General features: G+C 49.7%; 1 protein-coding gene across 3 annotated transcripts in view; it reads left to right on the top strand.

Annotated features, from left to right (window-relative positions):
* Positions 1–12,631, top strand: part of LOC117516329 (NT-3 growth factor receptor-like) — a 442,081-nt gene that overhangs the window by 281,415 nt on the left and 148,035 nt on the right. For all 3 annotated transcript variants that reach the window (XR_004562366.1, XM_034177281.1, XM_034177282.1), the window contains 4 exons: positions 2,452–2,469; positions 5,450–5,461; positions 5,862–5,908; positions 12,443–12,545. Coding sequence is in view for 2 of the 3 variants with exons in the window: in XM_034177281.1 (XP_034033172.1) it covers positions 2,452–2,469; positions 5,450–5,461; positions 5,862–5,908; positions 12,443–12,545 (180 nt within the window). In the remaining variant the exon portion in view is untranslated. The remainder of the gene's footprint in view (positions 1–2,451; positions 2,470–5,449; positions 5,462–5,861; positions 5,909–12,442; positions 12,546–12,631) is intronic.

Below are 12,631 nucleotides of genomic sequence, written 5' to 3'. Positions count from 1 at the left end.
GTCCTTAAAGCGACAGTTACAGACCAAAATCTCTCATCAGCCGTTAAATTTTTTACCGAAAACCAGCTGAATTTATCGAATGGTGTCCACTCAGTTGTGCCTTACAGTTTTGAAAAAATTTTGATCAAACAAAGCAGCAGTCTGAGCCATTCCTAAACAATGAAATAAATCGACGAGAGGGTGGGCGACTCCTCACTCAAAGACTGCCCACAGGCGATTGACGTAACCGACAGGCGTGAAAAAACTCTCGCATGCCCATGAGGGTTCAAGCATGTCTGATGTAATCACACGTGATTCAAATCCATATGGTTTTTGAAAAAAATAACAAGGTCGGATACTTTTCTAATAGACCTCGTAAATAAAATGAATACTGATAGAATAACTCCATTAATGTCAATTCTGTCATTTATACAAAGTTAAAATATAACATATCTTTTAATGTTGAATAATGCACTAATTCTGAGGTTTTGTAACAAACACAGACAGATCGCAAAGGATTCTGGGTAAAATGTGCCTCTGCTAACACTGATTTGGTTGAGTCATTCATTATGTAAACCAACACATTAATGTGAGGTGTGTCGTGTGTTGGTGTTTACAGATAAATGTGCTTTTATAAAATATTCCATTTTTTTATTTGTAAAAACAGGCATTTAAAAAAAAGCCAAGTTGATATTAGATAACTGTCTGATATAACCGGTGTCAAAATAAATAGAACAATGCCATGATCTACTGGTGCCAGACGTTCAGTACTTAAGCTGGGTTTACACTGTGTGAATTTTGGCCCTTTTTCAGCTGAGGTTCAGGTTAATCACGCGTCCTGCATCGTTTAGTATGCATGGAGTAACGAGCTGCGTTTAACATCTCACGACCACCTCCTGATCAGCGATCGTATGGTTAGATGAAAATCAAACCTGTTTGATATTCTGGTCGGCCGTCGTGAGGGTATCCCACTGCTGAAGAGCTACAAGCATCCTCTTGCACTGTGCATGTGCAAACACCGCAGACCTGTCTTGTAATGTTTTTGTTTTTTTTTACTTTGATGTCTCAAAGTAATACAGTAATAAAGTAATACAGTGATTGAAAATATCAGCCCAGCTTCAGTGTGAATACTGCAATGAACACTACTGGCCAGTAGATGGCAGTAGAGACCGTAAAAACTTGCCAAAACAAAATTCCAGATAATCCGTATCTGCTACATTTAAGATGCGTGGAATTTAATAAACGCAAACACAATAACAACGTCTAGAAACCCAGAGAATAAAGTCACAAGAGTTTTAGGCGCTACAGTTTCGTAGAACCTGATCAGAGTGTCTGAAATGCAAAGTTAGCTTCACACATTGAGAGGACTTCATGTACTGACAAAGACAAAGTAAAATCAACTAAAGGCATTGACAAAGACAAGCTAAAGTTAGCTTCAGACAATGAGAGGACAAGATTAAGTTAGCCTCATGCACTGAAAAAGACAAGCTAAAGTTAGCCTCATGCACTGAAAAAGACTAGCTAAAGTTAGCTTCACACATTGAGAGGACAAGCTAAAGTTAGCTTCACGTACTGACAAAGACAAAGTAAAATCAACTGAAGGCACTGACAAAGACAAGCTAAAGTTAGCTTCAGACATTTAGAGGACAAGATAGAGTTAGCTTCACACACTGGGACAACAAGATAAAGTTAGCTTCATGCACTGAAAAAGACAAGCTAAAGTTAGCTTCACACACTGAGAGGACAAGATAAAGTTAGCCTCATGCACTGAAAAAAGACAAGCTAAAGTTAGTTTCAGACACTGAGAGGACAAGATAAAGTTAGCTTCAGACATTGACAAAGACAAGCTAATGTTAGCTTCATGTACTAACAAAAACAAGCTTCAGTTAGCTTCACACACTGACAAAGAAAAGCTAAAGTTAGCTTAACACATTGAGAGGACAAGATACAGTTAGCTTCATGCACTGACAAAGACAAGCCCTGCACTGGTTTTTACCTCATTGGAAACAGAAATAAAATGCTTATCAATGTACATTAGCTTTGTACATTGATAGGCTTTTTTTTTAAGTAGCTAAAAGTGGTTCCGGTTGGCTGTTTAATGATGACATCACTCCTGCTTCCCCTCTCATTGGAGAAGGGGGCGTGGCAAACAGCAGCTCCTTTCCATTTAAAGTGACAGACACTTAATGGGGACATTTGTTGGAGACATGGACACGTTTCTCTGGACTCTTTCTAACCTGACACCACGCTGTCTGTCATTTCCTCTTTATGACGCCGTAGTCTTATTTTTCCTGTGATACTTTCAGGAGTAAACGTCAGATAAGTGTACTTGGTTTATACTTCGGTCAACTTTAATCTACCTGGTCATCGTTAACCTGCATGGTTATCCTGATGGTTAGTACTGTGTGCTTAAATGTCTTCTTACCGTGTGTGTTTTTTCTTTTTCATTTGTCTCTTCTTGCACGCGGTCAGATGTGGATTATGATTACGGTAAGTGTGTTTGGTGGTTTTTCTGTTTCTCAGGTCGTCTCAGTGCGTCTGCTGATGTCCACACTCACTCCTATCTTTGGAAACGTCTTCCTGGAGCACTTCTGTTTTTTTTTATTTTTTATTTTTCCACTCTCATTGTTTGACTCTGCAGATTTAAACTCTTTTCCTTTGAGATTTTCAGCTCTGTGACTGTTGTACTGTTTGTGTGCCTCATATTTTGTCCTAACAGCCTTTGTGCAGAACTACAAAAAGCTTTTGTAAAGATTTAGGCTGAAGACTAATGGCTCCGTGTTTGCTGAGCCAAGTCTGTGTTAAAACGCCTCCGTGTCTTTGAGAGAACATCACTGGTCATGAATGATGACCTGGTGCTGAAAAAATACACGACAGGCCCCAAATAACTTAGACATGCGCCACGAACACGGTTCGGTGAACATTTAAGGACTCATCACGTAGAAATGAGTGCAGATTTTAGGGTCCATTCACACTATGATCTGAAGTGGCTGACTCAAAAATTTCAGTGGTTTAAATTTCCTCTCATCGAAGCAGGTCGAGGTAGGTCAGCAGAGGGTGATGTTGTGCTGGCTGAGCTGGATGTTTGGCGACTGTCCACTGACTTATTTTCGCCATTGGAGGGCCGGCACATTGGTAGCGTAGCTTCATGGAGTGGATCGTGAACTCAGTAACTCATTCTTTTAAAATATTTTAAGAAAGTTATAAATAATTAGCAGTGTGGTCATTTTGAGTGACTGTCTTTTCTGATCATTTTATTACAAATACCTCTAATAAGTCATAGTCCATAGTCACCGAGGTGGTTAGAAAGCTCCTCGGTGGCAAGGCTCCTGGGGTGGATGAAGTCCGTCCTGAGTACCTTAAGTCTCTGGATGTTGTGGGACTGTCTTGGCTGACACGACTCTGCAACATCGCATGGCGATCAGGGACAGTGCCTCTGGATTGGCAGACCGGGGTGGTGGTCCCTCTGTTTAAGAAGGGGGACCGGAGGGTGTGTTCCAACTATAGGGGGATCACACTCCTCAGCCTCCCCAGTAAGGTCTATTCCAGAGTACTGGAGAGGAGAATTCGACCGATGGTCGAACCTCGGATTCAGGAGGAGCAGTGTGGTTTTTGTCCTGGTCGTGGCACACTGGACCAGCTCTACACGCTCCATCGGGTGCTCGAGGGTTCATGGGAGTTTGCCCAACCGGTCCACATGTGTTTTGTGGATCTGGAGAAGGCGTTTGACCGTGTCCCTCAGGGCACCCTGTGGGGGGTGCTCCGGGAGTACAGGGTCCGGGGTCCTTTGCTAAGGGCTCTCCGGTCCCTGTACGACCACAGCAGGAGCTTGGTTCGTATTGCCGGTAGTAAGTCAAACCTGTTTCCAGTGCACGTTGGCCTCCGCCAGGGCTGCCCTTTGTCACCGGTTCTGTTCATTATTTTTATGGACAGAATTTCTAGGCACAGCCAGGGTGTAGAGGGTGTCTGGTTTGGGAAGCACAGAATCTCGTCTCTGCTGTTTGCAGACGATGTGGTTCTGTTGGCTTCGTCAAATCAGGACCTTCAGCGTGCACTGGGGCGGTTTGCAGCCGAGTGTGAAGCGTCCGGGATGAGAATCAGCACCTCCAAATCCGAGGCCATGGTTCTCGACCGGAAAAAGGTGCTTTGCCCTCTTCAAGTCGGTGGAGTGTCCTTGCCTCAAGTGGAGGAGTTTAAGTATCTCGGGGTCTTGTTCACGAGTGAGGGACAGATGGAGTGTGAGATCGATAGACGGATTGGTGCAGCATCTACAGTGATGCGGTCGCTGTATCGGACCGTCGTGGTGAAGAGAGAGCTGAGTAGGGGGGCAAAGCTCTCTACGTTCCGATCCTCACCTATGGTCATGAGATTTGGCTCATGACCGAAAGAACGAGATCGCGAGTACAAGCGGCCGAGATGAGTTTCCTCCGCAGGGTGGCTGGGCGCTCCCTTAGAGATAGGGTGAGGAGCTCGGTCACTCGGGAGGAGCTCGGAGTCGAGCCGCTGCTCCTCCACATCGAAAGGAGTCAGTTGAGGTGGCTTGGGCATCTTTTCCGGATGCCCCCTGGACGCCTCGCTGGAGAGGTGTTCCGGGCACGTCCCATTGGGGGGAGACCCCGGGGAAGATCCAGGACACGCTGGAGGGACTACACCTCTCGGCTGGCTTGGGAACGCCTTGGGGTTCCCCTGGAGTAGCTGGGGGAGGTGTGTGTGGATCGGGAGGTCTGGGCGGCTTTGCTTGAGCTGCTGCCCCTGCGACCCGACTCTGGATAAAGTGGAAGAAAATGGATGGATGGATGGATACCTCTAATAATATGGCATGTTGTGCAATTTATTGTATTAACAGCTCAAAGAAGTGAAAGTGTTGTGTTATTTATTTTGTATGTTAGCAATGTTAGCATTGCTAACAGGTATAAGTAGCTTGGTAGCGCTATCTCCACCGTTACCTGCTGTTACTGAGGTAATAGGTTAGCCACCACCTAAGAAAACAACCGCCCAGTCTACAGCAAAAAAACCTTTAATAAAACACCTGAACCAAGATTAGCCTGTTAGCTTTAGCTTGTTTGGTACCGCTGAGATGGGGAGCATTCAGGCTTCATTTGTCTGTCCAGGTCACCCAAGGTCTTGCTCATACTTTACCTCTTTACCCAGTTAAAGAGGCGAGCAAGATGGCGACACCCAGATTCGCCAGTTTTAGGCTTCGTAACCACTCCTCAGTAAACCTGTGGGTGGAGTCATGGAGGGAGTGGCCACTACGTATCCCAGCTGTGGCTCTTCCAGAATAAGTGACGGTATTGGGAACGGCGTAGATGTTAGTCGTAGATGTTGAGCTGTGCCGAGGGCCGCCTGCGGCCGGCTCTGTGACTGTGTTCGTACCCCGGGCCGCCACTTTGACAACTCTGCCTGAAAGTCTTAATGTCAAACCATTTTCTCATTCCTTTTCTTTTTTCTCACACTTTCTATGCTGCAGATGGAAACAGAGGTAAAATTTAATCTCTTACCAAACAAATATCAGCGTAAGCTGAGTTAGACACATCACCAAATCTAGAACATCAACCCGCCATTAAAAGGTGTGCGGAGGGAGTTTAAAGATCCTCAAATAGAAACCGGAGTCAGCACTTTGCTTTTGGGAGAAGAAGAATATGCAAAAAAACAAACAAGAAACCTAAACCTGATTGTGACCTGTGTTGGTTTCTGGCCTCTGGGGTCAGTTGGCAGCTGGTTACCCGTCAGTAAACGTGTAGTTTATTACTTTGGTATCTTCAGATGATCTTGACACACTTTCTGTGCATCGGCACCATCTGGACCAATCAGCTGTCATAGTTTGAATGTTCTTCACGTGTTTTCTTCTCTCTGCCTAAAAGACTTCTTCTTTCTTAAAGGAACTCCAACTCCAGGGACTCACAGGCCGGACGAAGACACGTTCGGGGTGAGTGAATAAAATTTAAAGTCAACTTTATTTATGATTAGACCAGGCCCTGAGCAGGTGGACCAGGAACACATAATCCAGAACCACAGTCCTCGTGGGTTATGTGTGTCAGTGTGCAGAATTACACAAGGTCGCCCGTTAGCGTTAAAGGTCATGTTTGGTCGAAATATGAGAATTACTAACATGCTCAACATGCAAATTGACCACACTGTGGACCACGCCTACACAGTGTGTGGACCACGCCCACACAGCCTTTGGGTCGTATCGGGAAGGAGGCGGGGCCAGGAGCAGCTCCTTCCCTTTTAAAGCAGCAGGCACAGAAACAAGTCAGTTATAAGTGACCTGAAAATTTGCCTTTGAAGCTTTTCTGACTATGATTTCTGCTAATGTGCAACGAAATAAAAAAAAAGCATCATAGCAAAAATACAGCAAATAGTAAATAAGTCAGTGTGGTGCAAAATGCAAGAAAGGTTCTTTTTTTTTTTAAATCAGTCTCTTCGCCTGCGTTCACTTCCATCTGTCCTAATCCTCTGGTGGCTGCTGAGGCTGAGAGTTGGTTGGAAATGTAATTGAGTTCATCTTTTTGCTGTAATTGACTGTGGGAGATAAGTGAGGAGGCGGCGGTTTGGAAAGAGCGCCGTGCGCTCATTTTTAAATGTACAGAATCTACAGGAGCCTCTTTGAAGGCTTGTGTAGATGATTCTGGATTTACGTGCTTCTCTGTTTGGATGAATTTTTGTTTTGTAAAAATAATCATAAAAAGTCCAGTGAAATCTGGAGGTGGACTTGAAAGTGTGAACCTTTAATGCCTGTCGAGGAAAAAAACCCCAATATGATAATGATGAAGAAAACGTGTCAGTGATGACCCGAGCATGAGAAGGAGAAGAAGAAGAAGCAGGTGTTGGGAAAGTGTAGGTACACGGACCCACAACAGGGGGCGCAAATGAACGGACGATGGAGTAGGTCAAATAACAACACTTTACTGTTGTGAATGTGCACAACAAATACAACAGATTACAACAATAGACAAGAGTCAATTCACAAAGGTGTCGTGTGGGCAGGCTCGAAGATAGGAGACGCCTGTCCAAAGCAGAACCGGAACCACACGATTTCCTCCGCCACCAGAACCCGGGAATACTGGAGCCGCCAAGTCCCGAACTCCCAGGTGGCCACTGCCTCCGCGTGTCGGACCTGGTACTGCTGGCGAGGAACAAAAAGCAATTAAATGAGGGCGCGTTTGCACCCAGGAATCCGTACTGCAGGAAAGCTACCTCCACCTCTCGTTGGAAAAGTAGTCCACAATACAACGCACAAAGTCACAAAAGAATACTGTCAAACAGTCAGCTGAGGTACGTTACCTTCCAGGTAGAACGATATCTCGGCAAAGAGGTGGAGATGACGTCTTGCTGATATACCGATGCTCCTGTGAGGCGGCAACGCCCTCTGGTGCCTGGAGCCCGCACTCCAGGCAGGGTGCCCTCTGGTGGTGGTGGGCCAGCAGTACCTCCTCTTCAGCGGCCCACACAACAGGACCCCCCCCTCAATGGGCACCTCCTGGCGCCCGACCAGGCTTGTCCGGGTGGCGGCGGTAGAAATCGGCCAGGAGGGCCGGGTCCAGGATGAAGCTCCTCTTCACCCAGGAGCATTCTTCAGGTCCGTACCCCTCCCAGTCCACCAAATACTGGAAGCCCCGGCCCATCCTACGGACATCTAAGAGCCGGCGCACAGTCCAAGCCGGCTCGCCATCGATGATCCGGGCAGGAGGTGGTGCCGGACCCGGAGTACAGAGGGGTGAGGTGTGATGGGGCTTGATCCGGGACACGTGGAAAATGGGATGGATCCGCAGTGAGGCCGGAAGCTGAAGCCTCACTGCGGCTGGACTGAGTACCTTGATGATCTTAAATGGACCGATATACCGGTCCTGCAGTTTAGGGGAGTCCACTTGAAGGGGAATGTCCTTAGTAGACAACCACACTGCCTGCCCTGGCCGGTACGTAGGGGCCGGGGTCCGCCGACAGTCTGCATGGGCCTTCGTCCTCATCCGGGTCCTCAGCAAGGCAGAACGGGCGGCACGCCACACCCGACGGCACTTCCGTAGGTGGGCCTGGACCGAGGGCACACCGACCTCTCCCTCAACCACCGGAAACAAAGGAGGTTGGTACCCCAGACACACCTCGAAAGGGGAGAGGCCGGTGGCTGACGACACCTGGCTGTTATGGGCATACTCGATCCAGGCCAGATGGGTACTCCAGGCCGCCGGGTGCGCGGCTGTCACGCAACGCAGGGCCTGCTCCACCTCCTGATTGGCCTGTTCTGCTTGCCCGTTGGTCTGGGGATGATACCCGGATGAGAGACTCACCGTGGCCCCCAGTTCACGGCAGAAGACTTGCGAGGAGAACTGGGGACCGCGATCGGAGACGATGTCTGTTGGGATCCCATGCAGCCGGACGACGTGGTGGACCAGGAGGTCCGCTGTCTCCTGGGCCGTCGGGAGCTTCGGGAGGGCCACGAAGTGGACCGCCTTGGAGAATCGGTCCACTATCGTGAGGATGGTGGTGTTGCCCTGGGATGGCGGGAGGCCCGTGACAAAATCCAGGCCGATGTGGGACCAGGGGCGATGGGGCACGGGCAGCGGCTGGAGCAGTCCCGAAGCCCTGCGATGGTCAGCCTTGCCCCTGGCGCAGGTGGTGCAGGCCTGGATGTAATCCCGGACGTCAGCCTCTAGGGACGCCCACCAGAAGCGCTGCCGGACAACTGCCACGGTTCTTCGCACCCCTGGATGACAGGAGAGCTTAGAGCCGTGACAGAAGTCCAGGACTGCAGCCCTAGCTTCTGGTGGGACGTAGAGTCTGTTCTTCGGCCCAGTTCCGGGATCCGGGCTTCGTGCCAGGGCCTCCCGGACGGTTCTCTCTACGTCCCAGGTAAGGGTGGCCACGATAGTGGACTCCGGGATGATGGGTTCCGGTGGATCCGACAACTCCGCTTTGACTTCATCTTCATGTACCCGGGACAAGGCATCCGATCTCTGGTTTTTGGTCCCGGGACGGTAGGTGATCCGGAAGTCAAAACGGCCGAAGAACAGTGACCAGCGGGCTTGCCTGGGGTTCAGCCGCTTGGCGGTCCTGATATACTCCAGGTTCCGGTGGTCAGTGAAAACCGTGAATGGCACGGACGTTCCCTCCAACAGATGTCTCCACTCTTCAAGAGCCTCTTTCACCGCAAGGAGTTCTCGATTGCCGACGTCATAGTTCCGTTCGGCCGGGGTCAACCTGCGGGAAAAATAGGCACACGGGTGAAGGACCTTATCTGTCTTCCCGCTCTGGGAAAGCACAGCTCCTATCCCTGAGTCCGAGGCGTCCACTTCAACCACTAACTGGCGACTAGGATCGGGCTGCACCAGAACGGGTGCAGACGAGAAGCGCCGTTTCAACTCCTTGAACGCGGCATCGCAACGATCCGACCAGGTGAAGGGGACTTTTGGTGAGGTCAGGGCTGACAGGGGGCTAACTACCTGACTGTAGCCCTTAATGAACCTCCTGTAAAAATTAGCAAAGCCGAGGAACTGTTGCAGCTTCCTACGGCTGGTGGGTTGGGGCCAGTCTCTCACCGCTGCGACCTTGGCCGGATCAGGAGCGATGGAGTTAGGGGAGATGATAAACCCCAGGAAGGACAAAGAAGTGTGGTGAAACTCGCACTTCTCGCCCTTCACAAACAGCCGGTTCTCTAATAACCGCTGCAGGACCTGACGTACATGCCGGACATGGGTCTCAGGATCCGGAGAAAAGATGAGTATGTCATCCAGATATACGAAGACGAATCGGTGCAGGAAATCCCGGAAGACATCATTAACCAATGCTTGGAACGTCGCGGGGGCGTTTGTAAGACCGAACGGCATGACCAGGTACTCAAGGTGACCTAACGGGGTGTTAAATGCCGTCTTCCACTCGTCTCCCTTCCGGATCCGAACCAGGTGATACGCATTCCTAAGATCGAGCTTGGTGAACATTTGGGCTCCATGCAGGGGCGTGAACACTGAATCCAACAAGGGCAATGGGTATCGGTTACGAACCGTGATTTCGTTCAGCCCCCTGTAATCAATGCATGGACGTAGTCCGCCATCCTTTTTTCCCACAAAAAAGAAACCTGCACCCATCGGGGAAGTGGAATTCCGGATCAACCCGGCAGCTAAAGAGTCCCCGATGTAGGTCTCCATTGATTCGCGCTCAGGTCGTGAGAGGTTGTACAGCCTGCTGGACAGGAACTCAACACCTGGAACCAAATCAATGGCACAATCGTACGGACGGTGGGGGGGAAGGGTGAGCGCCAGATCCTTACTGAACACATCCACAAGGTCATGGTACTCCACCGGCACCGTCCCTAGATTGGGCGGGACTCTGACCTCCTCCTTAGCCTGGGAACCGGGAGGAACCGAGGAACCTAAACATACCCGATGGCAGGTCTCGCTCCACTGAACCACTACCCCGGACGGCCAATCGATCCGGGGATTGTGTTTTAACATCCAGGGGAACCCTAAAATCACACGGGAGGTAGCAGGAGTCACAAAAAACTCGATCTCCTCCCGGTGATTTCCTGACACCACCAGAGTTACTGGTGCGGAAGTCGACTGCATAGGCAGCTGCGCTCCGGCGCCCCTGTCTCATTGACAGCAGCACGGCTGAAGCGGTCTCTCCTCTATTTGGGTGATCGAACACTGTTCTGAACTCCCTCACAAACCCATCATATGTCTGAAGGAGCCGTGAATTCTGCTCCCAGAGCGCTGTAGCCCAAGCGCGTGCCTCACCGCGAAGCAGGTTTATTACATAAGCTATCTTGCTGGCATCAGTCGCGTACATGACAGGACGTTGTGCGAAGACGAGCGAACACTGCATAAGGAAGTCCGCGCACGTCTCCACACAACCTCCGTACGGCTCTGGAGGGCTTATGTATGCTTCCGGGGAAGGTGGGAGGGGTCGTTGAACGACCTGTGGAACGTCACTGTTACGCACAGGGTCGACAGGAGGGAGAGCCGCAGCAGCGCCCTGAGGGCGCGCTTCCACCTGCGCGGCGAGAGCCTCCACCCTGCGGTTAAGGAGGACGTTCTGCTCGGTCATTAAATCCAACCGAGCCGTGAAAGCGGTGAGGATCCGCTGCAACTCACCGATCATTCCTCCTGCGGACGCCTGTGCGCCCTGTTCTTCCATTGGCCGTTCAACAGCCGGTTGACGCCCCTCGGGATCCATGACGGTGGCCGAGATATCCTGTTGGGAAAGTGTAGGTACACGGACCCACAACAGGGGGCGCAAATGAATGGACAATGGAGTAGGTCAAATAACAACACTTTACTGTTGTGAATGTGCACAACAAATACAACAGATTACAACAATAGACAAGAGTCAATTCACAAAGGTGTCGTGTGGGCAGGCTCGAAGATAGGAGACGCCTGTCCAAAGCAGAACCGGAACCACACGATTTCCTCCGCCACCAGAACCCGGGAATACTGGAGCCGCCAAGTCCCGAACTCCCAGGTGGCCACTGCCTCCGCGTGTCGGACCTGGTACTGCTGGCGAGGAACAAAAAGCAATTAAATGAGGGCGCGTTTGCACCCAGGAATCCGTACGGCAGGAAAGCTACCTCCACCTCTCGTTGGAAAAGTAGTCCACAATACAACGCACAAAGTCACAAAAGAATACTGTCAAACAGTCAGCTGAGGTACGTTACCTTCCAGGTAGAACGATATCTCGGCAAAGAGGTGGAGATGACATCTTGCTGATATACCGATGCTGATCAGATGAGTGGTGACAGCTGTCATAGGTGGAGTGTCAGCTGTCACCCCGGCTGCTCCTGTGAGGCGGCAGTGCCCTCTGGTGCCTGGAGCCTGCACTCCAGGCAGGGTGCCCTCTGGTGGTGGTGGGCCAGCAGTACCTCCTCTTCAGCGGCCCACACAACAGCAGGAGAAGAATTAGAAGAAAAAGAAGCAGAAGGAGGAGAAAAAGGAGAAGGAGTAGAAAAGGATGAATGAGAAGAACAAGGAGAAGAAGAAGAAGGAGAAAAAGAAGAAAGAGAAGAACAAAGTGGAGGATAAGGAGAAGGTGCAGAATAAAATGGAGAAGGAGACAGAGAAGAACAAGAAAAATGGAAAACGAGGAAGAAGAAGGAGAATAAGGAGAAGAGGAAGGAGCAGGAGAAGGAGGAGGAGAAGGAGAGATAGAAGCAGAAGGAGGATGAGAGGAAGAAGGACAGGAGGAAGAGGAAGAAGAAGGAGAACAAGAAGATGCAGAAAAAGAAGAAAGGGAAGAACAAGGAGGAGTAGAAGGAGAATGTGGAGAAGAAAAAGGAGACAGAGAAGAACAGGAAAAATGGAAAACAAGAGGAAGAAGGAGAAGAAGAAGAAGGAGTCCTCCTGGTGGTGGTGGAAAAGTCTTTGGATGATTTTTTGTGACGTTTTCTCAGGTTTGAAACAGAGAAAGAAGGAGTGAAACTGTGCCGTCTGTTCAGGTTTTAAAGTTCTCCTGACGCTGCGTTTTCTTTCTTCAGGTCTCCATCGCGGTCGGAATAGCGGGATTCGCCTGCTTGATGCTGGTGGCTCTCTTCCTTCTCATCAACAAGTATGGACGACGATCCAAGTTCGGTATGAAAGGTAGGAGGTGTCTGTTTGAACGCTCCCATAACCATCGTATCCGCTCTTCAAACACGTTACCTTCTTAGAAGGAGCAGCGTTACACA

Source organism: Thalassophryne amazonica, chromosome 8 (genome assembly GCF_902500255.1).
Source record: "Thalassophryne amazonica chromosome 8, fThaAma1.1, whole genome shotgun sequence".
Taxonomy (NCBI): domain Eukaryota; kingdom Metazoa; phylum Chordata; class Actinopteri; order Batrachoidiformes; family Batrachoididae; genus Thalassophryne; species Thalassophryne amazonica.
The sequence above is the reverse complement of the archived record's forward strand: the minus strand, read 5'-3'. Positions and strand labels throughout refer to the sequence as shown.